This window comes from Aythya marila (assembly GCF_965140915.1).
Source record: "Aythya marila genome assembly, chromosome: 3".
NCBI lineage: Eukaryota > Metazoa > Chordata > Aves > Anseriformes > Anatidae > Aythya > Aythya marila.
In genome coordinates this window covers 67,110,227-67,136,225 of record NC_139044.1, presented here as the reverse complement: position 1 = coordinate 67,136,225, position 25,999 = coordinate 67,110,227, and the positions used below count along the sequence as shown (strand labels likewise).

General features: G+C 33.0%; 1 protein-coding gene across 1 annotated transcript in view; it reads left to right on the top strand.

Annotated features, from left to right (window-relative positions):
- Positions 1-25,999, top strand: part of ASCC3 (activating signal cointegrator 1 complex subunit 3) — a 281,915-nt gene that overhangs the window by 136,342 nt on the left and 119,574 nt on the right. The window contains exon 14 of the mRNA XM_082756805.1: positions 11,921-12,055. Within this exon, the coding sequence (XP_082612931.1) occupies positions 11,921-12,055 (135 nt within the window). The remainder of the gene's footprint in view (positions 1-11,920; positions 12,056-25,999) is intronic.

The following is a 25,999-nucleotide window of genomic DNA, read 5'->3' as shown; positions in this document are numbered from 1 at the left end:
TGTTTTGTTTTGGGGAATAATCAACTACTATATAAATCTAATAAAGTTAAAATAAATTACCCTGCAATACATGGAAATAATCTTAATTCAAACTAGATATGAACTTACCTACAATTTAAATGTATTTGGCTAAAGCTACAAATTGAAGATAAGATCCCATTGTCTTGTTCTGAAAAGGATGTCTGCTAATATCCAGAATCTGTAGTTAAGCATTGATTCCATAACTATGCATTTATTTTATAGGCTGTTCAATGTAGTTCAAAATATAATAAAACACTATCATAAACACAAGTGTTTACAATGTTTAAGGTAATTTATTCTAATAGTATTTTAAAACTTTCTAATATAAATTAAATCAGACAAACCAATCAGCATACGTTAGTGAAAAATGTCTTACTGTTGAATAGCTCTAAAGCAGGAATCGTGAAGTTTCATGTGGGCAAATGCTTTTTATGCAGAAGCATCCTTCCATCCATACACACTGGTTGTTCTTCAGTGTAAAGGTTTTTTATTATCATACTCACTCATTTTAATGCTAGAGGCTTAATGTAAAACTTACAGGTCCAGAACTGTTTTATCCATAGCTTTGAATGGAAGTGACACCAATCCCCTAAGCCTTTCATTTTCATAATGTGGCAGAAAACACAATGTCATGCTTTACATCAGCACAGCTCAATGCCTCTCTGAATTGCCTGTTCAATTGTACATGCAGCATATTGAACAAAATTAGGAGGAATTAGGGGTCTGCATCCAGTTGCTGAGCTCAGATCTCATTGAGATCACAGAGCTCACACAACTGATTGCTGCAGTGGGTGGAAACAGGCTCTTTGAAAAGGTCAGGCTAGGATGGCAAGGAGTTTGCTTGTACGTGAAAGCACAGCAGGGATACCTGGAGCTCTGCCTAAGGATGATGAGCCAGCTCAGAGCTTATGTGTAGACAAACATTGTTGGGAGAGTGTGCTCAGGACTTACTGATCAGTAAAAAAAAAAAAGGAAGTAGTTAAGGCCTTCTTCAGACTATTAGAAAAAGCCTCAGGTTCACAGTCTGGTCTTTCTGTGGAACTTTACCCTGATATCTGCTAGAGGGATAATACAGCAGGGCAAAAGCAATCCAAGACGTTTCTGGAGTGTATTGATGACAACTTCTAGCACAGGTTATTGAGTAGTTGAGTGTTAACACTCTGTTAAACCTTGTACTGGAGAACAAAAAAACAAACAAACAAAGAAAACAAAACAAAACAAAAAAACAAAAACAAACAAACAAAAAAAAAAAAACGATGCTTTGGTTGCAGTGACCATGAGCCATGAGATGTTGGCACTCAGGATTCTGATGGAGGCAACAAAACAAAAAGATGGATAATAACCCTGGGCTTTAGGGAAGCAGACTTTGGCCTCTTCAGGGATCTGCCTGGAAGAATCCTATGATGGTTCTGGAGACAAAGGTCCAGAAGAGCTGGTTGGCTTTCAGGGATCATATCTGCCAAGATCAAGATTGATCCATCCCAACATGTGGGAAATCTAGTAAAGGTGGTATAAGGCCACCATGGATGATTAAGGAACTTCAGCATGGATGAAAAAAGTCATATAATAAAAGGAAGCACACGGGAGGGGACAGGAGACCCATGATGAATGTAAAGACACTGACCATGCAGGAATAGGATTAAGAAAGCCAAATCCCACTTGAAGGTGAATCTTGCAAGGGATGTAAAGAGCAACAGGAAGGACTTCCATAAGTACTGCAGCAGCAGAAGGAAGGGTAGGGAAGATGATGGCTGTCTGCTGAACATGAGACAGGAGACCTGGTGATAGAGGATATAGAAAAGGCTGCTGAATGCCCTCTTGACCTTGGTCTTTCCTGATAAGATTCACCTTCGGGAATGCCAGGTCCATGAAACAAATGGGAAAGATTGGAGCAAAGACTTTGCTTTCACTCACCATTACATACGTCTATGGAACCTGATGGCATACATGCACAGATACTGAAGGAGCTGACCGGTGTCATTGCAGACAATTTATGGTGATCTCTGAAAGACCAAGGTTCCTGAAGGAGGAGGTTCCTGAAATCTGAAAGAGAGCAAATGTCATGCCTATCTTCAAAAAGAACAAAGAAGGAAGTTTTGGGGAAATGTGGGCTGGTGATTCTTGAATCCATGGAAAAGTAATGGTGAAAATAATCCTTAAAACCATTTCCAAGCATGTGAAGGACAAGAAGGTGGATGGAAATAGTGTGGATTTATGTAGGGAAAATGTAACAAATGAAAATTAAGAATAAGAAAAATGTTGAAGTATTTCAGAATGTATATGATAGTAGAAACTTTTTATATGATAGATTTAAAATGCATGAGGCTATACAAAAGGAGAGCAGATAGGAAGCAAATGAAGAAAGTAGTTCCAATATAATGTCTTTACCTTAGCTTTTAGCATAAAATTGCAAGAGCAATAACAAAAATGAGACTGAAGTGTATGACGTAATATTCATTCAATATCCAATATCATTCTAAGTGAAAAATAAATTTCCATATTAAGATAAATACAAAAAATGAAGTAACAGGCATACATCTTTCTTGCAGGGAATTTAAAAAGTAGAATTGTTATGGTTAGATGAGCAGTTGCACATTATGGCAGTAAAAATCTCTGTAAGCTATATAGGAGTTAACACTCTTAAATACCGGTATACCTAAATAGGTAGATAATTAAATGAATAGCTACACTAGGTAAAAAGTATTTTTATTAGGTTCCATAGAGTTTGTTTCAAAAATTCTAGTTTTTGTTCAAGCAGGAATGATCAGAAGTAATTTGAGTGGATAATTAAATCAAAACTTAGCAGAGACAGCAATTACTGGTAATCTATCAGGAGTTCAAAGTAGATTATATCACATTACAGTACTGATTAGTTGATGAGGCATTATAGATTTTTTTTTTTTTATCATTGTTATTAGTTAATCTTTTCCATTAAAATTCTGTATGGTATTGTGTGCCTTTGTTCTTTACCAGAATTTGCTGAATGTTTTCCTTGAATAGAGGGTGGTTTTTTTAGTGGTGGCTCCTGATGAATTTTTGTGTGTATTTTGAACCCTCAAGTGGGAATGAAAATTCCTGTGTTCTAACACATGCTATTTAATTTGGCATGATGAGTAAATGCAGTCTGCTTTTAGCTTGTGTAAAAAAATATTTTCTCTATAAAAGGAAGGGGGGTATATGAAATGTCTCATTTAGGAATGGTTTTTAGGCAGTTTAGTAATCCTTCCATTTTCTGTAGTCTAAAAGAGAATCTTAATGCATGTGAAGATTAAATCAATATTTCTCTTAAATCCATGATGTACTAAAATGAATTAAAATAAATTCAATTTTTCTTGTTGCCTTGGTAAGTTGTTGAGCTTTTTCCATTTCCTTGTTGTTTGTTAATATGTGAAAAGACTATGTAAAATACAAAAATCTGTTAAAATTCAAATAAAATGTGTACATTAAACTTTTTAAGCTTTAGTATGGCTTATCTTATGTCATATACTTTACTCCTGTTCTTTTAGTTGGTAGTTCTGGATAGTGATCTTTCATAAGCTGCTGTTATGTTAGTGAGGGGAAAGGGAAATAGCATTTATACACCTTTGTGCTATCATTTAGTACTGGCAATCAAGCTGTTCTGGGTTTACAGTGTGTGTTTTTGATCAAAAGCTATTAGTGAGCCATGAGTGTTGTTCTCATTTATATTTTGCATGAAGTATACTTTTCATGCTCTAACTGTTAGGTGTTAGAATTTTGAGCTGTATCTTGGCAGTAGGGAAGAAATCACAGCACAAATGATAAACAATTTTATTATTCCTTAGAATTAGGCTAAACATCAGTGAACTGTTACTTAGTCCAGGAGATGGTTCTGTTTAGTGAAGTGCAAAAGTAGACATTTTTGGCATAAGTAGGGACAGTCAGCATTCCTTGGGAAGAAGTGTTGAAACTTGCTTAGGAATTGAGTTCTGTAAAATCATTGGAGGAGACTTCATTCTGACCTTAAGGGAGAAATGTATGGATACATTGATCTATCGATCAATATCCCTAGGTATTCATTTTCATTAGAAGTAATACCCAGTTAAGAATTGAATACAAATAAAAGACTGTGGTATAAGGACTTAGATGGATAAAGCAAAATAATTTCTTGAAGCTAAAATAATATATACATTGTTATACTTGTCTCTAAACTACATAATTACCATCTGTATTTCAGTAAATTGCAGTAATTGCATTCCTTTCTCTCAATTTCTTTCGAAGTTGTGATACAGAGTGGTGGCAAATCCTAGGCCTTCTGTCTCAAGAAGACATGTTAATAAAACAGAGATACTGAATTCAAGCGTTAGTGTGACCAGTAGCAAGATGGAAATAGCGAGATGGAAAAATACCTGAAAGAGTCGGTGTGCTCCTCCAAAAAGGTGAATGCATCATTTTGGAGTTAGCATAGATAATGTTACTATGAAAGAGAGAATTTCCAGTAGGAAAAGTTATCCCACTCATCTTTACTGTCCAAGGCAGAAGAAAGGGTGTCTGAATTTCAAGTACCTGATGATAAATGTCATCTGATTTTAGACACTTTGGTTATGCATGCATGTGGTGTGTTTTTTATTTCTTGTCTAATAAAATTCTCATCTAATAAAAATATGGCAAGTTCTGCAAGTGTCTAATTACGCATCCAGGTTAGCACAAAAGTACTAGTTCTCCCAGGTATTCCAAGTAACACGCATTTCAGTGCTTCAGTAATGTGCTAACATGTTTCAGGGAGATTACAGCCTGGAAATAGGCAACACTGGGGGAATACAAGCACTTCCTGTTATGAATTTTAAACAAAGTCTTTAGCAAGAATGCTTGATTTGTTTCATGCTTTAAGAAAATTCTGGGGAGGTAACCTAGCTAGAGGCATTTGCCTTTTCCTTTCTGTAATATTTTTGTCATTTAAAAGCTTTGGTTTCGGGAGAGCAGCAGCAGACGCTTTCAGCACTAGGGCTGTATACACCAGAGCTAGCTTTGAACTGCAGAGTACAGATCTAATTACACAGCTTGTAGCTGTGGAACCGCTTCTTTCTATTCTAAATTACTTTTCCTAACATATTTGCATAATTTAATGCACAAAGATTTTGCCACTGAAATATAATATTCTCTGACACAGTTAGGACAGGCTAAATTAACCTGTTAAAGGCTATGTTGCTGTCTCACAGTATATTTCGTAAATGCTCACTAACTTTTTGGGGGAAGAAACATTCAGTGAGGTGTTATATGCCAATTTTTAGCTAGGACTGGTTCTTTACAAACATTTGGTGAAGTTACAGAGATCACAAACAACTGTTATCTGATTATGCACCTCTAATCGCCTAATAAAAGCAGTCTTTTTAATCAGACCTTGGAGTTTGTCTACCTATCATTGAAAAGTAATTTTTATTTTCAGCAATTTGTGCAATCATTTTAAATTAAAAATTAAGTCAGATGTGACATACATAAGTCATGATCATGACATACATAAAAGCCAACAAATTCCAGTGTACATTATTAGTTTAAAAGAGGTAAATTTCATAAAGAGAACAAATGCTACACATCTGAGAAATGGGTGTCTTCCTAAAAGAGCTGCAGAAAGGCTTCTAAGTACAGAATTTATATCAACAGTTGCTTTATAATTACTGTTTGTATAACAAGTTCTTAACATCTTTCTGAATGAATGATTGTGATGATGTTAGACATTGTTATATAGTGATTCTGTGAGAAGAAACCATACAGAAGATGTTAAGGGAATAGTAGATGTGTTCTTTGGCCGGTGAATATTCCAAGGGTTTTTATGTATAAGTTCTTTCTTCTTGTTCATCATTTAGTAAAACATGTTAAATCTTAGCAAGTTAAAGAAATGGTTCTGAATAATGACATCTTCGTTCTAGAAGGTTAAAATAGTGTGATGGATACCATAAAAAGTAATAGGAAAAAAGGAGTTGGTCTATTATATAGGACAAAGAAACGCTTCACTCAAAATTTAGATTCTGTCCCTGCTTCTAACAGTATATGTTTGATGTTACACAAGCTGAAGCTGCTGAAATAAAAATCTTCAGAAGCATGTATTAATCAGGGCTTCTAAATTTTGAGAATTATGACATAGGAAGTATTGATCTGATGATTAAGAGTATCGGGTACTCATGCCTTCAACAGAATTAATAGGAGCTCTACTTTATCATATTAAGCAGTATGATCTCACGTCTTAAGACTCACGATCAATTAGTGAATACAATGAACCTTGGTTTCACTTGCAAAATGTGCGTATGAGGAAAGAATATTTTGTGCCTTTTTCTTGATGTTCTGTAATCCTGACTTCTTGTAATGATTAACTTTACAGCAAATCCCATTACAGAATTGTTAATTCTGCCTTCAGAGCAGGGTTTGATCAGTATGCTAGAAAAAACAACGTTCAAAAATAAATAAATAAATAAAAATTAATTGAGCATTGTCTGTTCCACATAGAAAATGTGGCAGATAATGTTTCAACAAAAGGAGGTTAACTGCAGACTGTGTTGTTTAAGACTGGCTTCCCAATTTAGAACCATCTTGTTGTGTAAGCATCACAGTTAGGTGCAATATAGAGCCTAAATTGTAGCCCAGCCACCTCATTCGAGTCAGAGTTGAGTACTCCAGGGTTTCTTTCCTGTATGACTACTGTCTACTAATATTCCTAATCATGCACTCGAAAGATCTTCCAGTCCCCTGACAGAGAAACATGCCAGTTGCTTTTCAGTTCCTGTGGAAATCCCAGCATGGAATTGCACTTGGAGGCAAGTTTCCATTTAAATACATCTAGGCAGGAGCTTAAGAAAGTATAACACAAGTTTTTTCAAGTCTGTACCAAGCCTCTGCTAACTGAAGGCAGAAACATATGCTGTTTAAATACTAACCTCTCAGTTCTCTGGGTAAATGGAATAAAAAAGTTTGTTGATGTTCTTTATGGCTATGTTTTGTTTTTATTTGTAGTATTGGATATCAGCAAGAAATTTTTAATATTATTCTTCTATTGAATGGGTAGAATATAACAGATGAAATAAAAGATGAAGTTCTTATAGGACCTTGGAGAAAAAACGTGAAACGTTATCCCAGTCCTTGAAGGAGCTAAACTGAATGCCTCCTAGTATCGAAGTTCCTAAAGTTCCAGGGTTTGTTTCTTAGCGTAACGTGCTGGGCAGTGATAAGAAAGGAATTTCTTAGTTGTTTTTTTTTTTTTTTTCTTTAGGGAAAAGGCTCCAACTCCTTTTCCAGCACCATTAACATTCAACAGTAGCACAAAAGAAATGCTACTTATAAGCATTTTCACAAGTTGTTTTCTTGGATTATGAATATTGTAACAGTGATCCGATTACAACAGTAATAGCCTTGTGAGCTGTAATTATCAGCATTGCAGTTTTTTGTTTGATTATTTTTTTTCTGTTTAGTTTTACCCTGGACTGTATAACTTTATTTCTGCCAATAACTCAATTGTTTTGAGGATATTTCAATTTAACTTGATATGTTCTTACTTACTAATGGATTTTGGTCTTTGGTAGTAGCCCTCATAGCTGTGCTTTTAACATCTGCATTTCCTGAGTGCATATGTATCTTGTCTGGCATCTCAACTAGATCACTACTTGTACCAAATTCTGTATGACTTTTACATTGATAAATCTTCCATTGTGCTACGTTATATCTTTTGTCACTTTTTTAGATTAATCCTCTGCTATTTCAAAGAAAATCAAGGCACTAGACACACACAAAAAGGATTGAGATTCTTCTGAAACAAACCAATTATTATTTGAATTATGTGCTTTAAAGTTTGTTAACTGAAAGGTTTTGCTAAAGTAATGCTATGTAGTAATTTTAGAAATGTTCAGCAGCCAAGATTCAGATATGAAGTATATCTACGTTTGTCTGTTTGCATAATACTCTATAGCAAAGTGTCAACTATTAAATTTTATTTTCCTCTGGAAGTTCAGAGTAAGTTGACTTTATAATGTTTCTGGCTAATAGAAAATTAGACATGAATATTACTACCTTGTCCACCAGAGTGCTGTTAGCACCATTTCATCTTGAGAAAGGAACTGGATCACATCAGATCTTAAGATGAGATAGAAGTAAGGGCAGGGGAGAAGCCTAAAAAGTAACAAAAAAAAAAAAATACTTCTTCTCAGTCTTTGGAATAATATTTCCATATTGTTTTTTGCTGTTCTTTATTATTGTCTAAACAGGATGAGGACGTTGTAATGACAGTTCCTAAAGGCTCTGCTTGATTATGATCAGAACTAAGGGCCTCTTTTCTAATTCTCTGGGACTAGTATTCCGTGCTCTACTTTGTGTAACTGTAGTGACTTACGGTTTTACCTCATTTCATTTTCCAGTACTCTTTTTTTTCTCATTTTAGAAAATAGTTCTAGACACCAAAGTATTACAAAGTATTACAAAGTATTACATTACAAAGTATTACTTTCTGTATGGTAGCTTGTTTAATTTGTTTTTACATCCCCCTATTTCTCTGTATCTTGTTTAAACAAGCCATAAAGGAATTATACCCTGGTCAGTTAAGATGTTTGTTGGATGTAAATGCACACTTGTGTTCAGATCTGCTTGCTATTTTTGACTGGTTTTATTAGTTCCTTTCAAACTTCAAAATCATGCCTACTTGCAGCTTTTCTTTGAGCTTTGTTGTTCTAGACACATAACTCCCACCCACCCTAGAAAATCAGTCAGACCACAATTCATTTGGTCTTTGATTATGAATTTTAAAATGGACAGGAGAACCAATACGATATTTATAAGTATTATGTCAACACATGCAGAAATGCTTTAATAAGTTTGAATGTAACTAATATTAATGCTATATAAACACCATTCACAAAATTGCTATTTTAGATTTAAGAAAGGTGGTGTTTTCAAAATTAATGCAAGACTGAAATAAAATAGAATCTAAAAGATTAAAATGCATTGTAAAACTAATTGACAAATCTATTTTGTGGTTAAATCGTAAAACCTCTTAGTTCATATGTGAGTTGTTGTCACGTTTTTCTTTGATTTTTTGCTTTTAAAGAATCAGTATGTCAAATGTACGCTTCCTAATTCAGAAGTTTCAGAATTACTTGCATAAAAAAGACCAGTTCTCTTTCACCTCAATACCTGATACTGTATTTACTGTTTCTTGACTGTCAGAATTTAGCTGTTTTACAAAATGAATTTTCTTTTGTCTTTTCAGCAAAGAATCAAATGCTAATATGACTTCATTTTAAAAAGAAGCATATTAGTAAGATACCAAATCAATTTGATTTTTGGCATGAAAAAATTTTATTTTTTTTTCCAGTGAAACCTGTTGACAGTTTAAGTGAGAATTCACTGAAGACGATGGCATGATGTATCCAGTAATAAAAGGGATTTGCTATTCTGAATATTTGTGTATTTTTTAGGCTTTCTACAAAAAGAATTTACAAAAAGATAAATAGAAAACTAATCCTTAATTAATGAAGACATTAAGGGACATGCACTATACTCTGTTATGTTGTAGCCTCTTTTTGAAGAAATTCAAAAAAAAATTTTTGCCAATGCGTTCCTTTTAAGTTAGAGAAAATTGTGTTGCTAACCATGACGTGTATCTGAGAATATTTTTACTTAGATGAAAGGCAGTAATTATATAAGTCACAATGTTGCTAAAATGGTAATGGAAAGTTATATCAAATAAGCTCTAAAAAAGGTATTGAGTAATTGCTCCCAGGAAGCCAAATAGTTATGCAGCATTATTTCTCTTTTTTTTTTTCTGTTCTCTATATTGTCACCTGCATTCATTCTGCTTATTTTTCTAATCATAGATTTATAGTTTATATAAATTTACATCTATTTATGGGCACTTTGATATAAAAATGTATGCAAGTTCTACATTTCTAATTAAATTATTACTTTCTAAGTTAAGAGCAAGGTTAATAACTTGCTTCATTATGCCTTAAATATAGCTCACTGATTTGCTAATAGTGTTTCATTTAAAAATAATTTAGTAACATACCACAGGCTGACACAAGGATGGTGCTGCCAAAATACCAAAATTAAAAGCACAGTTCTCTGGAATTTGATATACCTTTCTTGAAATGCAACTGAAAGTACCTTAAAATAGAACTGTATCTCCATTGTTACATTGATTAAACATAGATGAAGTTGCAAAACATTTGTTACTTACTTATGAGCCCATCGTTCAAACTTTTCCATACATGAGTTTTAAGGATGTGAGTTTTAATATTGTCATACTTCAGCAAACCTAAGAGCTGTCTGACCAAGCATGTGTTGTCAATTTATGCAAACAGTAGGCAACACAAAATTCTCGGGGGAAAATATTGAGCGTTTTCCTTAGTGTACCTTTCCCAGTAGTATTTGGCTAACAGACATTCCGAGCTGTTATTGCACTGTAATTAAGTGGCCTTTAGTCATTAATGATGGATATTCTCCATCATCGATTAGCACAGATTAATTACATTCCTATAAGGCATAAGTGAACAAGTAGAAGAAAAAACACTCTTTGTTTACTTCGGTTAAAACACTCGGTCATATCTTTTTGATGATTATTCATGATTGTTCACAGGAATTCAGTCATTATGCAGCAGATTAGACACACATACTTCTTGGGCAGTGTGTGTTGGTCTTACAGCCAGTCTCCCTTTTGAAGTCTTCTGGTTCGTTTGGAATGACTTAAACCTTCTTCCTACAGTTTATTTCATATTTTCTTGCCTTAATGTATCCTGTCCCTGCTTAATGAATTTTCTGGCCATTCTTATTATTTATTCAGACATTATTTCACTTGTATGTCTAAATGTTGATTTGTTAGCTCAAATGTTTTCTATGCTTGACTGGACAATGAATGTTTGATTCCTTGTTTCACGAAGAGAAAAAACCTTCTTCCCATCAGGGGAAGCTATGGTTTATCTTAAATGTGCCTTTGAGTGAATCTTAATTTTATACCAGTTTAAATGGCTTCATATATATTTCTAAAGGTACAGCTATTAACATCTCACTGTAAACTCTTGGTTTAGACTATATGTGATGGCAATAATAACGGTAATAAATGTCTGGGGGGTTATGATACTGAATGATATCCAGTTGTTTTCAAAGCCTACATACTGCTTTGACAGGGGGGTTGGACCCAATTATCTCTTGAGGTCTCTTCCAAACCCTACAATTCTGTGATTCTTTGACATAGGTACAAATCATTTCAAAGATGCTTTCTGTTTTGTTGTTAATTCTCCTTCTATCAATTTCAAAGATTTTGATAATCTTTACTTTATCCTTAGCTGATACTTTGAGGGAAATGTCCACAGTGTTTCTAAGGCATCTTTATGAGTGATAGTACGTGGTTTAAAGCCCATAATAATGTCTGCTAGTTCTACATTTTTATTCCCATATGTGTATTGCATTTGTTGGTACTTAATTTCATTCATCTCTTTATAGTCAGTTTTTTGGGTTTTTTTGTTTGTTTGTTTGTTTGTTTGTTTTTTTGTTTCACGTGTATTGCACAGTCAAATCATACCATCAACCAACTTATCTCTTCACTATCATCACTATATCATTTAAGATGTGTCAAATGACATATTTTTTTTTGTCTCAGTGGTAATGTCTCTAGTTTTTGAAAAAGTATTTCCAACAATTATTACAATCTTCTAAAGACTAAAGAATTAAAAATGAGAACCTTCTCAAAAGCTCTCTGAAAACATTAAATATAATATATGTAATATTTTCAGGATCACCCCCCAGGATCACCCGTTAATTTCTCTAAAAAGACATTTGCTTTCATCAGTATGCCATGCATTTGCTCATTTAATTTGTTCTTATAGGGAATATTTTGTTATTAAATTGTTTTCATTATATCAGACTTCAATTATTTCTCATCAGCCTTGTTTCTTTCTATCTTAAGGTGATGGTGTTTGTTCATGCCAGAAATGCCACGGTACGAACTGCTATGGGTCTTCGAGAAAAAGCAAAAAACAATGGTCATATTTGTCACTTTTTGTCACCCCAGGGATCAGATTACGGACAAGCTGAAAAACAGGTAAGTGGATAATTTATGTTGGTAATCTTTACAAATCTAGACTTTGCCTTTATGATACTGTCTAATATGGGAATAGGTAAAGCATTTTTGAGCTTCTGGGAAAACATATTGTACTGTGAAAAGAAGTCCACACTTGCTAAATTAATAGAGGTAGAAAGGAAAGAGTAATGGCAGAGATAAAGGAAAAGAAACCAGTGCTGTTACTTACAGTTTTTTAAACATACCAATAATAGGTTGTGTTTCATGCAACTTGTACCAAGAGATAAATATGGATAAAGTTTAACAGAGCATGCTTTATCTTCTGGACTTTGCATCTGAAAAGAAGATATGAAATCTTTTCAATCCAAGAGTCCCCTGATGCAATTTCTCTATATCTTTTCCTTCTCTTTGGAAGAGTTATACATGTAGAACTAAATGGTGTAGATAGACCCCAAACAGCTTTCCAAAACTCAAAGCTACTTGGGATGTGCTTGAAACCCTGCAGCACTGCACTGAATCTAACTGAATGCCTGACATGTGAGGTAGATGGAGTTTTGTAATTGATATTAATTGTTAAATCAGTAACATTCCTAGTTGAGAGTTCACTGACATTGTTTGATTTAAGTCCATCACAGCATTGGAGAGTGGTATTATTTATCAGAAAGAATTGGACAAATTAGAGGAGAATGATTTGGTGATCATTGATTACAATAGTTTTTATGCAATCTCCAGCTCAGAAAGTCCCTAAGTCAATAATTTCCACTTTCTGGGAGAGCACACGTCCTTCATTTTGCACTCTTTCCCTAAGCATTTCCTGCTGTCCACTCTTTACAACAGAAACCTGTCTTAAAGTATTAATCTGACGTCACCAGTAAATTTACAACCTTTCTAAAACCATCAGACTTTCCTCATAAATCACCTACTGGCAAGCAATCAAAAAGTAATTGTTCTGAGAGTCAAAAGTGAGAAAGCCATTTGAATCTCACAAAGGATTAGCCCCCTTAATCAGGTTTTGTGTAAGAAATATGTATATGGATCATAAATTATTTGTATTTTGAGCAGTAGCCAAGTACTTGCCAGATGACTGTGTACATTTTTATGCATTCTAACTGTTCTGTCCTTGTGTGAATTGTGTTAGTTGACCTTTCAGATTTTTTTCTAATATAGTAACTTTTCATCTACTTAAGCAATATGCCTGTATTTCTGCTGAGAGAAAGTTTCCAAAAAGAATTCTTAATTGATTGTTATATGTGACTTTTACATTTGAGGATATATAATTTGAGGTAATGATTGGCCTTACGAGTGTCTTGTTAATGTTCCTTGAAAAATAATGTTCTTCCTCTCTCCTCAGCTAAATTGCAGAACACAGAGTAAATACCTTTTCATTATAGAAAGTTTAATGTATGGATAAAATGTTTTCTCTTACTGGTAAATATGTTGAGAAACTCTAAGTATTTTTGGCCCTAGTGAATTAGGAATTGAGTGGGGGGAGAAGGGAGTTACATTCTGTGTCTTTCTTGGATGCAACAATTACACTACCTTATTTTATACCTCTGGAAAGAATGGAAAGGGATTCACTCAGATGTATTAATTCTGAATGGAGCAGGGACATTACAGTTGGTAAACTCAAATTTTGTGAATGTAGAGAAAATTATAAATTAGAGAAGAAGTCATAATCATAATCAAGTATGTTATTTGTCAAGATGGTTCTGAAAGGTGTAATAAATATTTATGGAACTATACTAAATTATAAATTGATGTCCTTATATTTCATAAAATAGCATATTAAAAAGCCCCTCTTTTTCTAGTGGATGTTAGTAACTGCTGCATTTTTAAAATAACATTAAACCTGAACCTGGAAAATCGCATATTTCTACAGCAACACTGAAAATTAGTGCTGAACTTTTTCTCATTATATTTCTTAGAACAAAATCTGAAAATCCTAATTTTAATTTTTCAGTGCTAGCATGTGGAAAAATAGTTTAGGCCACCGAAAATACCAGTATTGAGTTAGGAACTCAAAACTACTACTGATGAACTTAGGATTGCATACTCCTAAGTCAGCAGTGCATGCTATGTGATGTATAGAAGTATTTGCCCAATCCGCTCTGTATTTTAGTGAAACCTACTGTGTATTCAGTTACTCTTTTCAACCATGGGATTAAATGAATTAGAAAACATGTTCTTATCTTGTTGGGAATCAGAGAAAGAGCACACAGTAAAGTGAAATTGTAAGCCTATTTAGAATACAAGTTTTTGCTACCTGTGCCCAGACAATGATTTAAGGTAGCATTTATAGTATAAATTAAGACTGTTAATTAAGGTGGCCTTATAGGCTGATTGTCTGCATATCTGATCTAACTTTTTTTTAAGGGTATTTATCCATCACGCTGAAATCTAGGGGAATTGAGATAGTAAATTTCTCTGTTCTCTCTTCTCCTCCCCCTAGATCTCCATTCCAGTACACATACATTTGTTACGAAGTCAAGCATTAGTTCTAAATCAAATTTGGAATTGTTTGAGGACTGTAGTTCAAAATGTTGATCCTTGCTAAAGCAAAGCTGACTTAACTTCAGAAGATACTTACAGAAGTTTTATGGTTTGGGAGTTGAACGAAAATGGCCTTAATTGTAATTAAAAACAAGTGAATTCTTTTGTAATTCATGGGAATCTTTGATCCTTCTGACTACTTTCTGCATGATTACAGTAGTGTTTCACATACTATAATATAGCCAGCAGCTATGGATTCTTAGTTTTTATGATCAAGAAATATCAGCTATTGGGAGATTGCAGTGAGGAGGGCATCAGTCTCTTTTTTCAGGTGACAAATGATTGGACACAAGGAAAAGGTCTGAGGTAGGTCCGCAGGAGGTTTAGATTGGACATTAGGAGGAATTTGTTCACAGAGAGAATGATCAAGCATTGGAATGGGCTGCCCAGGGAAGTGGTGGAGTCCCTGTCCCTAGGGATATTTAAGAGACATGTGGACGTGACACTAAGGGGCATTATTTAGTGATAAGACTTAGTAGGTCAGGTTGATGGCTGGACTAAGTGATCTTGAAGGGCTTTTACAACCTAGATGATTCTGCAATCCTATGCATACTTAGTGACCAGCTGCGACGGGGGGGTTCACATTGGATATCAGGAAAATGTTTTTCACTGAAAGGGTGGTCGCGCACTGGAACAGGCTCCCCAGGGGAGCCTGTCATGACACCAAGCCTGTCAGAGTTTAAGAAGAATTTGGACCATGCTTTTAGTCATATGGTCTGAATTTCTGGGTAGCCCTGTGTGGTATCAGGAGTTGGACTCGATGATCCTTGTGGGTCCCTTCCAACTTGGGATATTCTATGATTCTATGTAGAGTATTGAACAATTTGTGTTCACATAGAACTGAAATTTGTGTTTGAGCTTCAGCAACTGTTTTTAATGTTCATAAAGTCTTGACATGCGTCACTCTTCATGTCTGAATTGTTCTACCTACTGCTCTGAACTTAGGATCTCATTCTGGTTCTCATCGTTATTTCAAAATTTTCATTTAAAGGTTCTTACTTATTTAAATGATAGAAAATTGTTGTTAGGAGTAGGTCAGGCTATGCAGTAAGTCTCTTAGTGGCAAATTTCTGGTGTTCAGGCGAAAGTACTGTGAAGACCATGGATATATGCTCTTCCTTAAGTATTTGCTGCTGTTGGGTGAAAACTGCGCTACACAAACTTCTGATCTGACCTGGCATAGCTGTTCTTAAGCATTATACAATAAATCAAATACATCTTACACAATAAATTGAGGCGTAGAGTGATAGAACACATGTCGTTTAAGAGCCTAGCTTTTCAGGGATCTTTTTAAAATTCATTCTCAAAACATAACATAGGTTTTTGGTTCCCAGGTATCTTAAAGCTCAACCTTTAGGTGAGCCAAATAACACTAGAACTGACCTGTCCTTGTAAATATTTACCATTCCTTCACAGTGCTTCTTATTTCCAAACAGTACTTTTAATCAGCATGATCATATTTAAAATTTTTGATCAAGAGTACAAATATGAAATATTCATGGGTCATATCAAATCTCTGAAGAAACTCATTAGACATTCATCAAGTCAGAGTTTATAGATGCAATTAATTCTTTGATCATCATTGCCTAATCTTAATTACCTTAATAAGTGAAATTCATTTCATATTGTACTAAATTCCTAGTGCCATACCATATAAATGAAATTTCTGACAGAAGTCTAAATGCATTATATCACTTCTGTGTGATGCAGTGAATAATTTAAGCCTCATGATGACAATATCATGTTTGTCTGACAAGAGCTATCTTGTATAAAGTGATGTTTATTGGCACAGATCCCAAAATTATTAGACTGAAGGCCATTCAGTCTTGCTGTTTCATTCAACATGAAGTTTAGCAATATGTGGCAGAGAATAATCTTGATAATGTAATATAAACCTTATTTTGTACTCTGTATACAGTGTGCACTCTAGTAGATGATGTTTAGAAACATACTGAAATCCAGTGTATGACTTAAAAGAATAAATAATGCCCAAATCATGCATGTTCTAGTCTAGACACTAAGTGTAAGTGGAGACTACTTGAACACACAGGAAGAACTGAAAAATAGAACAGTTAAAAGCATTGTATGCTTTGCTGGCCTTTAAAATATGAAAGCAATTCTACTAATCCTCTTAATTATCAGTCAAATGTTTTTAAGTGATTAGAAATGAATTTTTTAAGAGAACATTCATCAAATATTTGATATGTAATCATTTGTTTGACATTTAATTATTTCAGAGCAAATCCTCATTTTATTTTTGTTTTATTAATAACATATCTAATATTTGATATGTCATAAAAAACCTGTAAAAATAAAATGAGGAGCTGTATTCAAATACATTAGGCTATATTAAATGTCAAACATATACTGAAGTTCTCTATTTGTTTTATAATTACTATTTTTTTTACTTTTGGAAAATATTTGCTAATTATCTCTCAGAGAGTGATATGAAGCTCTTTATATTTCTTTCACAGAATATTTTATTCAGTAGTTCTGCTTAAAGGTCAGAGATAAAGTTCATGAAATGATATGGTCCTAACAATTGACAGATTGAAGAAAAATGTGTTCTATATAGAGTGTTCCTACTCTGCTAATGAATCCTGAGCTGTGTTAAGTGGGATTTAGATGGATATTTAGGTTTTGGAGAGACCAGCTTAAAGAGAAAAAGATATTCTTTACCCCTGCATTTTTGTTTTGAATATCATGTCTCACTGAATGTGGGGCATAATTCTATTATTTTATAGTAGTTAGAAAAAGTTTTCTTTGAATGAAAGTGGGCAAACCTTTCTTAAAGCATGTTATTTTCAATTAATTTGGAGTAATGTTACTTTAAAAAAAAAAAGTAAAAAAAATAAAAATAAAATTTGTAGGTGTGTTGAATGATCAGGACAATCTGCAGCTAAACACTAATGATCTTTTCCTTTGCTCTGTAGAGTAATACTGTTGGTGTTAGAGGGCAGTGCCCACAGTATTAATATATTTTGTGCTTCAGAACCACACTTCTGTTACGAACTGATATGTGAACCTTTACCTGTAAATTTCTGAGAAAACCATTATCTAAATTGAAATCTTATATATATGAATGGAAAAAGCTGCATGAACAAAATATTATTTATTTACTTTCAAAGTACAGGTGTTTTCTTCCTTTTCAAAGGAAAGATACACTCTTTATACTGGTATGTTTCATTACTCTGTTCCAGAGTATATTTTTTTCATCAGTTTAAAACAACAGTTTGTATGTTTTGATGAATCGAGTTCAAAATTAAGTTTATTATTTTTAAGCTTTCAGAATTAGACATTCTAAAAATACATGAAGTATACAGTAGAAAGGACCTTTTTTTTTTAAACATTAACAAATGGTAAGATTCAAAAGTGGGAAGTAAGAATGAGGAGAACTGTCTCAGCTATTAGAGCAGTATCGTAGACAAAAAGTCAAATAGTGATGGTATAGTAATCATGATTGATGCTAGTCATTCTTTTCATCAGACTTTGTAAGTTATTTGTGCATGGTCTTTGGAAAAAAAAAAAAAAAAAAGATAGATCCCTAATGATTGTCAAGTCTACCGTCTTGCATAAGACTTCACCAGATTCCTTCTCTGAGTCTCTATTGTGCTTTCTGAGGAGACATCTTTATTCAGTTAAACGTTAATTTAAGGCATTGGAGAATTCCCTCTTCTCAGTTATGTATAACGTTATCAATTATATATACTACTTAGTTTAGGTAGAAATGTCTGGCTGGTCTATCAAAGCAAGAAAACAAACATTTGAAATTCAATTGATTTTTGCCAAGAATTTATAGCAAGATGGGCATAGCACTAAGGTTATTAAGAGTTACTTTAGTTTAATACTTTTATTTTTTTCTAATACAGAACCCTTGCCTCATTGAATGGGAAACTTCTACATAGTGTATACAATCTACTGAAATTTTCAAGTGTTTTTGTTATGAATCAGAAAGTATAAAATATGTGATATAGACTGCATTCTGTTATCAAATATGGATGCTCAGTTTCTCTGAAAGTCATTCTAATTTTTAGTTCTCTAATCCAAGGGTTTCAGGTTTGTTGGCTTGTCTCTCAAGCTCTGACAGTTACAACACTGAGGTAACACAAGTCTGTTGTTACTCTGTGAGAAATAAAATGGACATTTTTTCCCCAATATCTATTGACTTGATCATATATTCTGTATTATTCATCATGAGCATCAATTTGATATGCAACAATGATTAGTTTTATCTTGTTTATAGCTGGAAAGCTGTCTCGTGAATATTTGTTCTATTTCCAAAAGCTATGCCGTGTTTGTAATAGAGTCCTGGAAGCCAAATGGGATAGCAGATCTTCTTCTAGAATGATCTTTGAGGTTGTAAACATGTCTGACAGAGGTGCTGATGTTTTTGTTCAGGGAACTATGAAAAGATGTTTCATTCTTTTGTATGCAACTTTTTAGCAATTGTGGAGCTTTTCAGGTTAAGATCGGTAATGGATTTCATCACTGTAAGTGTAAGAATTAATTCCTTTTCTTATTAATCTTCCATGGCAATGCTCTGATAAACTGTAGGATAATGTGTTGCCTGTAGCATCCCCTTTCATTGTTGACAAAATTTTCTATTAAATACTAAATGTGCTTAGTAAGATCATTTGAAACTGTTGTCACATTTATGTTCTGATTAAGCTGCTTTCCTTAAATTAAATCTTCCACAGCACTCCCCAATGTAGGGCAGTATTTGCATTCAGTCAATACAAATTTTAAGGTATTTTAAGACATTTTGAAAATGTATTATTTATTTATGCTTGTAAATACAGAAACTGAAATTCCAAGTCACATTGTTTAAAATAATGTTTTTAATTGTTCACTTGGTTTATATACTGAGATTTGTTTCAATGTATTTGATTAAATCACACAAAATGTAAATTTGATTAAATACACTGAAACTTCTTCTTTTGGGATATGGGAACAGTGTTAAGCCAGCAGATGTTCCTGGATGTCAGGCTCATTATAATGAGCAGCTATAGCAAGTTATTTTGTGATTCTGCAGATACAGAGGTTTCTATATTTCTTAATGTGTTTTTTGGCATAAATGGTGATCTTAGGATAAAATTACTTACTTTGATATAAGTGAAGGTATTAAAGTATATTATATTTAACCTTTTTTCTGTTCATTCTTAGGTGTCTCTCATATGTTAATTTCTGATCTTTTTGTCTCTCTTGAAGTTATAACCTTATTCTGGTGCATTGACAAAGAGAAAAGCCTCATATTCTTTTATCCTTTAATTGTGAAAATCTCCTTCAGTTAGCTGCTAGAATGGTTTAACATGTAATCCAGGTCAAAACGAAAAAGGTTGAGAATTTTCACAGTAGTTGTTAATTGATAACTTCACAAAGTAATATGATTTCAACTGGAAATCATTGTTATATGAATTATATATAGGTATTGAGTAGATAAGCTAATAGTATAGTAAAGAAACATTCTAAAGAAAACTTCAAGTCTGTTTAGGAAGAAGAAAATTAATAATAATCCAATATGATTGTTTTCTTATACACAAGTTTGGGAAGTAGGACTCTTTCCGCAGCAACACAGCCAGCTACTTTTGATTTTTACCAATATTTGCTTTCATAGTCTGTAATGAAGCTGAGGTATACATGTATATTAGAAATATGTAAGATTTATTGAGACCAAAAAGTTCCCTTTTCTTCATGTTTTCTTCAGTGATTTAACAGGTACAAAGACTGGCAATATCTGATCACTTGGAAAGACCTCAGTGAGAAGTAATTACGAGGTAAAATTGAAGTCAGCGTAGGTGTTCTCTGCCCCAGTCCCTACTTGGTACTCCCTTGAAGAGCTTGGTTGGCTCTGCTTTGTCTGTTCTCATCTGCTTTCAATCCCCAGTGATTGTTTCAGGCTTTTTTTTTTTTTTTTTTTTTTTTTTTTTTTTAAAGGCAGCTTAATTTACTAATGACCCTTAGCTCTTTTATTCTTTTTCCAAGATTTGCCAATTTTGTTCTTGGCTGCAATGTGTTATCTTGTGCAATATGTTCACAGTGAGATTTTAGACAATAATCATATTTTTCAGGCACCTTTTCTTTCTTTTGCACCAAACTATACTGGCAAACAGTTCTGGTCACATGCAATTTAAGTAACATTACATGGAAATCTTATGCTGACTAGAAAACAGCATATAAAGAAACTGTATCGTTAGGAATCCATTTGTCAGGAAATACAAGGAGTTTTAGTTTTAGGAGGAATAATGTTTGAAAAGTTGGAAAGTACTCATGTTTGTTGTGTTTTTTTGTTGTTGTTGTTGTTTGGTTGTTTTTGTGTATGTGTGTGTGTGTTATTCCCTCACAGCGAAGACTGTTTGTTGATGATCAGTTATACTTTGTATCTCATGATAATAATATTCATCTCAGATTTGATACAGTTTAGGGACTGAAATTCTGTTAGAAAGTATATTTTGATTTCTTTTATAGGAAATATAGTGAATTTTCTGGGGTCAGTATATATATGTTATATATATGTATGTATATATATATATGTATGTATATATATATATGTATGTATATATATATGTATGTATATATATATGTATGTATATATATATTATTTTTAAGTGGCTGGCCATTATTTTAAAGATACAGGTGATCACAGAACACATTTGGTGGTTGTCTTTCCTGAAACAAAATTCAGAACAAAACTTAGTTAACATAAGAATAGACTTACGTGCTATCTTCTGGGATTACTTGATATTTTTCCTTCAGAATATTCCTCTTAAGTGATCATGCTTCTTTTGCTCCCTGAGGATTCACATGAATTTATTTATATTGTAAAACAATACTTATGTAGGCTGTCTTTAAACTGTGATTTTGTTATGAAATTGAAGTTTTCAACCTGAGGTAATTAGAAAAAAACATGTTCCTTAATGCTTTATTTGACCATTTTGCATATTTCAGTATGTTTTCCATCTGACTCTGTCTCCATAAAGGCATGATTAGTGTAAGTGCAGTTTAATAATTTCACCTGTTGCATGAAATATTCTGTTCACTTACCTATTGATGGAATTCCTTCTGTTGAACACAGTGTTAAACATACTTTTATTCCAAGGTACATTTAGATGCTTGCTTCAGTTTTTCATTTAGAAACACTGCAGTTCTTATTTTTTTATTATTATTATTATTTTATTTTATTTTATTTTATTTTATTTTTATTGAGAAAGCTTTCCAAATGCTGTTTAATTTGATTATGGTTTGATGGAGTTGTTTAGCAATGCATGCTCACTGTTTCAGTTATCATCTACTTTGCTCTTCCAGGTCCCCCAAATAACATAATTTAGGTAAACTTGTTTTGGCTTTTAAACTGTTCCTTTAGTTTATTTATGGAGTATATAGACTAGATCAGATCTAGACAGAAGCATTTTTGCATTGGAGCTTGCAATGACATCTGGTTAAAATAAATTGTGAAGTAATATGATGAAAAAGAGTGCGCATCTTAAAAAAAAATAAATAAATAAAAGAGCAATTAGAAGCAACCATTAAGAGTGAGTGAATTGGATTTGATCCACAGTCTATTAATCACACGTAGTGAGAGCCAGATGTGCTTTGGAGAAAACAAAATGGGTCAAAAAGCAAGTAAGCATACTTTCAGGAAGTTGTACAGATTTTTTTTCCAGATTTTTTTTGTTTGTTTTTGTTTGTTTCTTTGTTTTGTTTTCTGGTTTAAGTTGCATTATGTGTATATACAGTCTTTGATTTTAGCATATCTTGTATCTGATTTATATTACCAAAATTTCTGGATGTAGGAGACCAGAAGATATGGAAGCTTAGATTTCTGCAACATTTATTTTTCTCTTCTATTTATTTTGAATTAATCTTCAAAAGAAGAATCCCTGCTTGTTGGAAATCATTGTCCTGGAGGAAAGCATTGTTGTATTATATAAAACAGCTGTGCTTTAGTATGTACAGATACAGTTGCATAGCACCTTTAGCATAGTAAAATAATAATTTGGCTAAATTTGCTGTATGTCTCTTGAAGAACCTAATTATTTCAGAGACCTCTTTCTTGCTACCAGATTGTTATACCAAAACCTCTAATCAATGATTACAAAAGATCTCAAAACAATAATAACAAAACTAGTATTCTTACCATCCCATTTTTGAGATACATCATATATGTGCTTGGATACATCTTTTTACATGCACCATATTTGTAATTTTTTGTAATTGTAACTAGAATGAAATTACATTAGTAGGACCTAGAGTGATGGCAACATGTTTTTGAGAAGACTAGAGTATGCGCAAACTGTATATGAAGTATAATGAAAACTGGTTGGTAACAAAAAAGTAACTCATTCTGTATTATGGAATGAAAATAATATTACTAAAAAAAATGGTAGGCAGACTTCAAAGTGCATGGCTTTTAAGAAGCTGTGAGCATTTCTGTGAAATGAAAAATTTTAGGACTTTTTATTCACATGAAATTACAAGAAAATTAGTAAGCTTTTGGTAGAACAGGATTTTAAACAAATTCGGTTTTAGAACTTGGAGAAGACATGAAAAATACCGACATGAGTAAGATTTTTCCTAGAATGTTTCCTTCCTGTCAAATACAAACTTACTAGGTCATCCAGCCTGGCTAGGAAACAAGGTTTGGCTTAAGATCTCCTGAATGGCTATTGTGTGAACCTCTTTCTTTGTCAAGCAACAATCATATATAATATATGTAATAAGTATTTAAAGAAATTCTAAAAACCCACAAGTGCAATGTCCTAGCATCTCCCATAGTCCAAATAGAAAAATAAAAATAAAAATAAAAAAATTGAAATGAATACCATCAACACTTTCTATGTATTCTCTAGAATGGGATATTAAGAAAATATTATAAACTAGGGTGATTGATATTTCTAGAGCATTTGGACACCGAGTGTGTAGGAATGCATTTCAGGCAATGGTTTTATTCAGCTTCAGACTTTTGTTGGGTAAAATCATTGCTAACCTGTGAGGAAAACTAGAAAAACAACAATAGACAAGCAAGACAGATCCTGTTTTGACATATTTGCAGATGATGTGCGTATGGCCTGAAAACTTTTCCAAAAAATTTACACAAGACTTTCAGATTTGAAAGTTTTTTGGCTTTGAATTTATATTTCATGATATAGTTCACATTTAAAACTGTTCTAATTAGATGAGTAACATTTTTCAATATCATCCTGTCTTTATGAGAAAATATATTGTTACTTCCAAAATCAATAATAGAATATATTAGTAAATAATTTTATTTTGAATATTTAATGTTTTTAACTCAAAAGTAGTGGAACTTAAATTATGATTACTTTTATAAATTATGTATTATTTTTATACATAAAAAATACATGATTTATAAGCATTATCGTGTCTTTCTTTATATCAACAGTTAATCAGACATTGGACTGTTTCAAACCAAATATATTTGCTACCCCTTTGATAAAGAATAGTGTTATATATATAATAAAGTTGTCATGTGTCTGAGATGGTGCTTGTACAACTAGGGGACCCCATACCATCATTTTACCAAGTACCTCAGAAATAATTTTCTCACATTTGTTTTTTGGCACTTGCAATAGAAATCAAAATGTTAATGAATGTTTTGTGTATCCTGCCTTCAGATATCTAATCTGCCCAATGGTTTAGAAACATTTAATGGAACATATTTGAAATTTTACTGAAAATGGTTATATGTACAACAGTTTTGCGGTATTGTGATGGTTTATCAACTCTGTAAAAGTACATATGTGATTTCAAAATGTTATGCACAATTTTTCTAGTGAATCTTTTTAGTGACAAAAGGCAGAAGTTGTGAAAATGTGGATGCTGAGACAAATGCAAACATAGGCCAGCAACTTCCCCATGTACTGGAAGATTTTGATGAAGCTTTGCAAAAAGCCAATACATATATAATATTTATATATTTATATAATAATAATTAATAAAAAAAATTTTGATAGGTAAAGAAGAATAAAAACTTGTGTATTGATAGTTAATCTTTCCTAAGTCACAAAAAGTCACAAAATTATGTACAGATGAGAAAAAACAAATGTGTTACATAACTGCAAAGTAATTGTGACATGGGGGAAAATGTTGTGCAGAGCTACTGATCACTCGAACTCAGAAAGACCTGAGATGGTCTACTCTGCACAGCAACAAAGTGCCTGTGACTAGAAGAGTTAGTAGCATTGTGGTTCTTTCATAGGCAGTACTTACTGGCTCCTGCACAGTTTTTGCAGGCAAATTGAACTTCCACTTAATAAATCTTATACATCAACCTTGAAAGCATCAAGATGTCTGACACATTCTGCTTTTAAACTAAAGGTTCTTTTTTCCCAGATAAGGACCTATAAGAGCATTTGTAAAATATGTTATTTAATTGAATAATGACCTTGAAAACTGTTTTTGATTAAGCCACGTTGATTTCTTCTAACTACTACAGGGATCTGTCATTCTCTATAGGTAATGCTGAGTATTAACACAACTATGAGATGAAAATTAAATTTGCCATGTGCAGAACTCATAATTTATATGTTTAAGATTACACCTTCTGTTTTAGTAATTGGTGTACTAGGGATTCTACTCTTTCTTTTTATATTTAGATAGACAAAAAATATAGGTATGAAGTAACAAGTTGGCTTATAAATGGCTAAGTTGGCTTATAAGTTTGGAAGTTCTAAAATACTGAGAACTGCTGAGAAAATGCCAAAAAAAAAAAATAATAGTGAATGGCAAACCTTTAGGGTCAAGAATTTAGAGAATCAAGATCTTTGCAAAAGCCTTTATCTAGTATCTTTGTAATAATACTTGAAAAGCACTTAGTTCTCAATTCAAAGGCAGGTGCATGAAGGATGAAAGATACTGCACATTTTATGTCTGTGAAGGTACTTCTGGCTTCAGTATACATGCATTTTGTAATCAAACAGAATTCTGGTTCTGTCTTTGATTCTAGAGATCACTTTTTTTCAAGTATTGTGCTACATGTTTATCAAGGACAGTAATCAGAAATCTGAAAAGAGTTTGGGACCTTTAGCATCATATTGCCATGTTTTCATTTAAACTGTAGTATTGCTGAATAATTGAATGAAGTCCTAGCTGGTTTGCAGTTGAAGAGTCCAATTGAAAAACCTATTGAAGCTAATGGGAAAGAGACTGTTGCTTTGGAGCAAGCAGTAAGGACACAAGGTAACACAGCACAAAACAGCGTTTCTTAGAAGAAACACAGCACAATGTTTTGAGTATTTGCAGATGTGGATTTTCAGTTAGATTCTGGAACTGAAAGCAATAAGAAAACGTGTGTCTGTCCCAGTGATTCATATGTAATAATCATTCATATAGGCTTAACAATATTACTTCTAATATGTTTAACGACCTTTGCATTCAGAAATGATTTTCTGGGTTCTC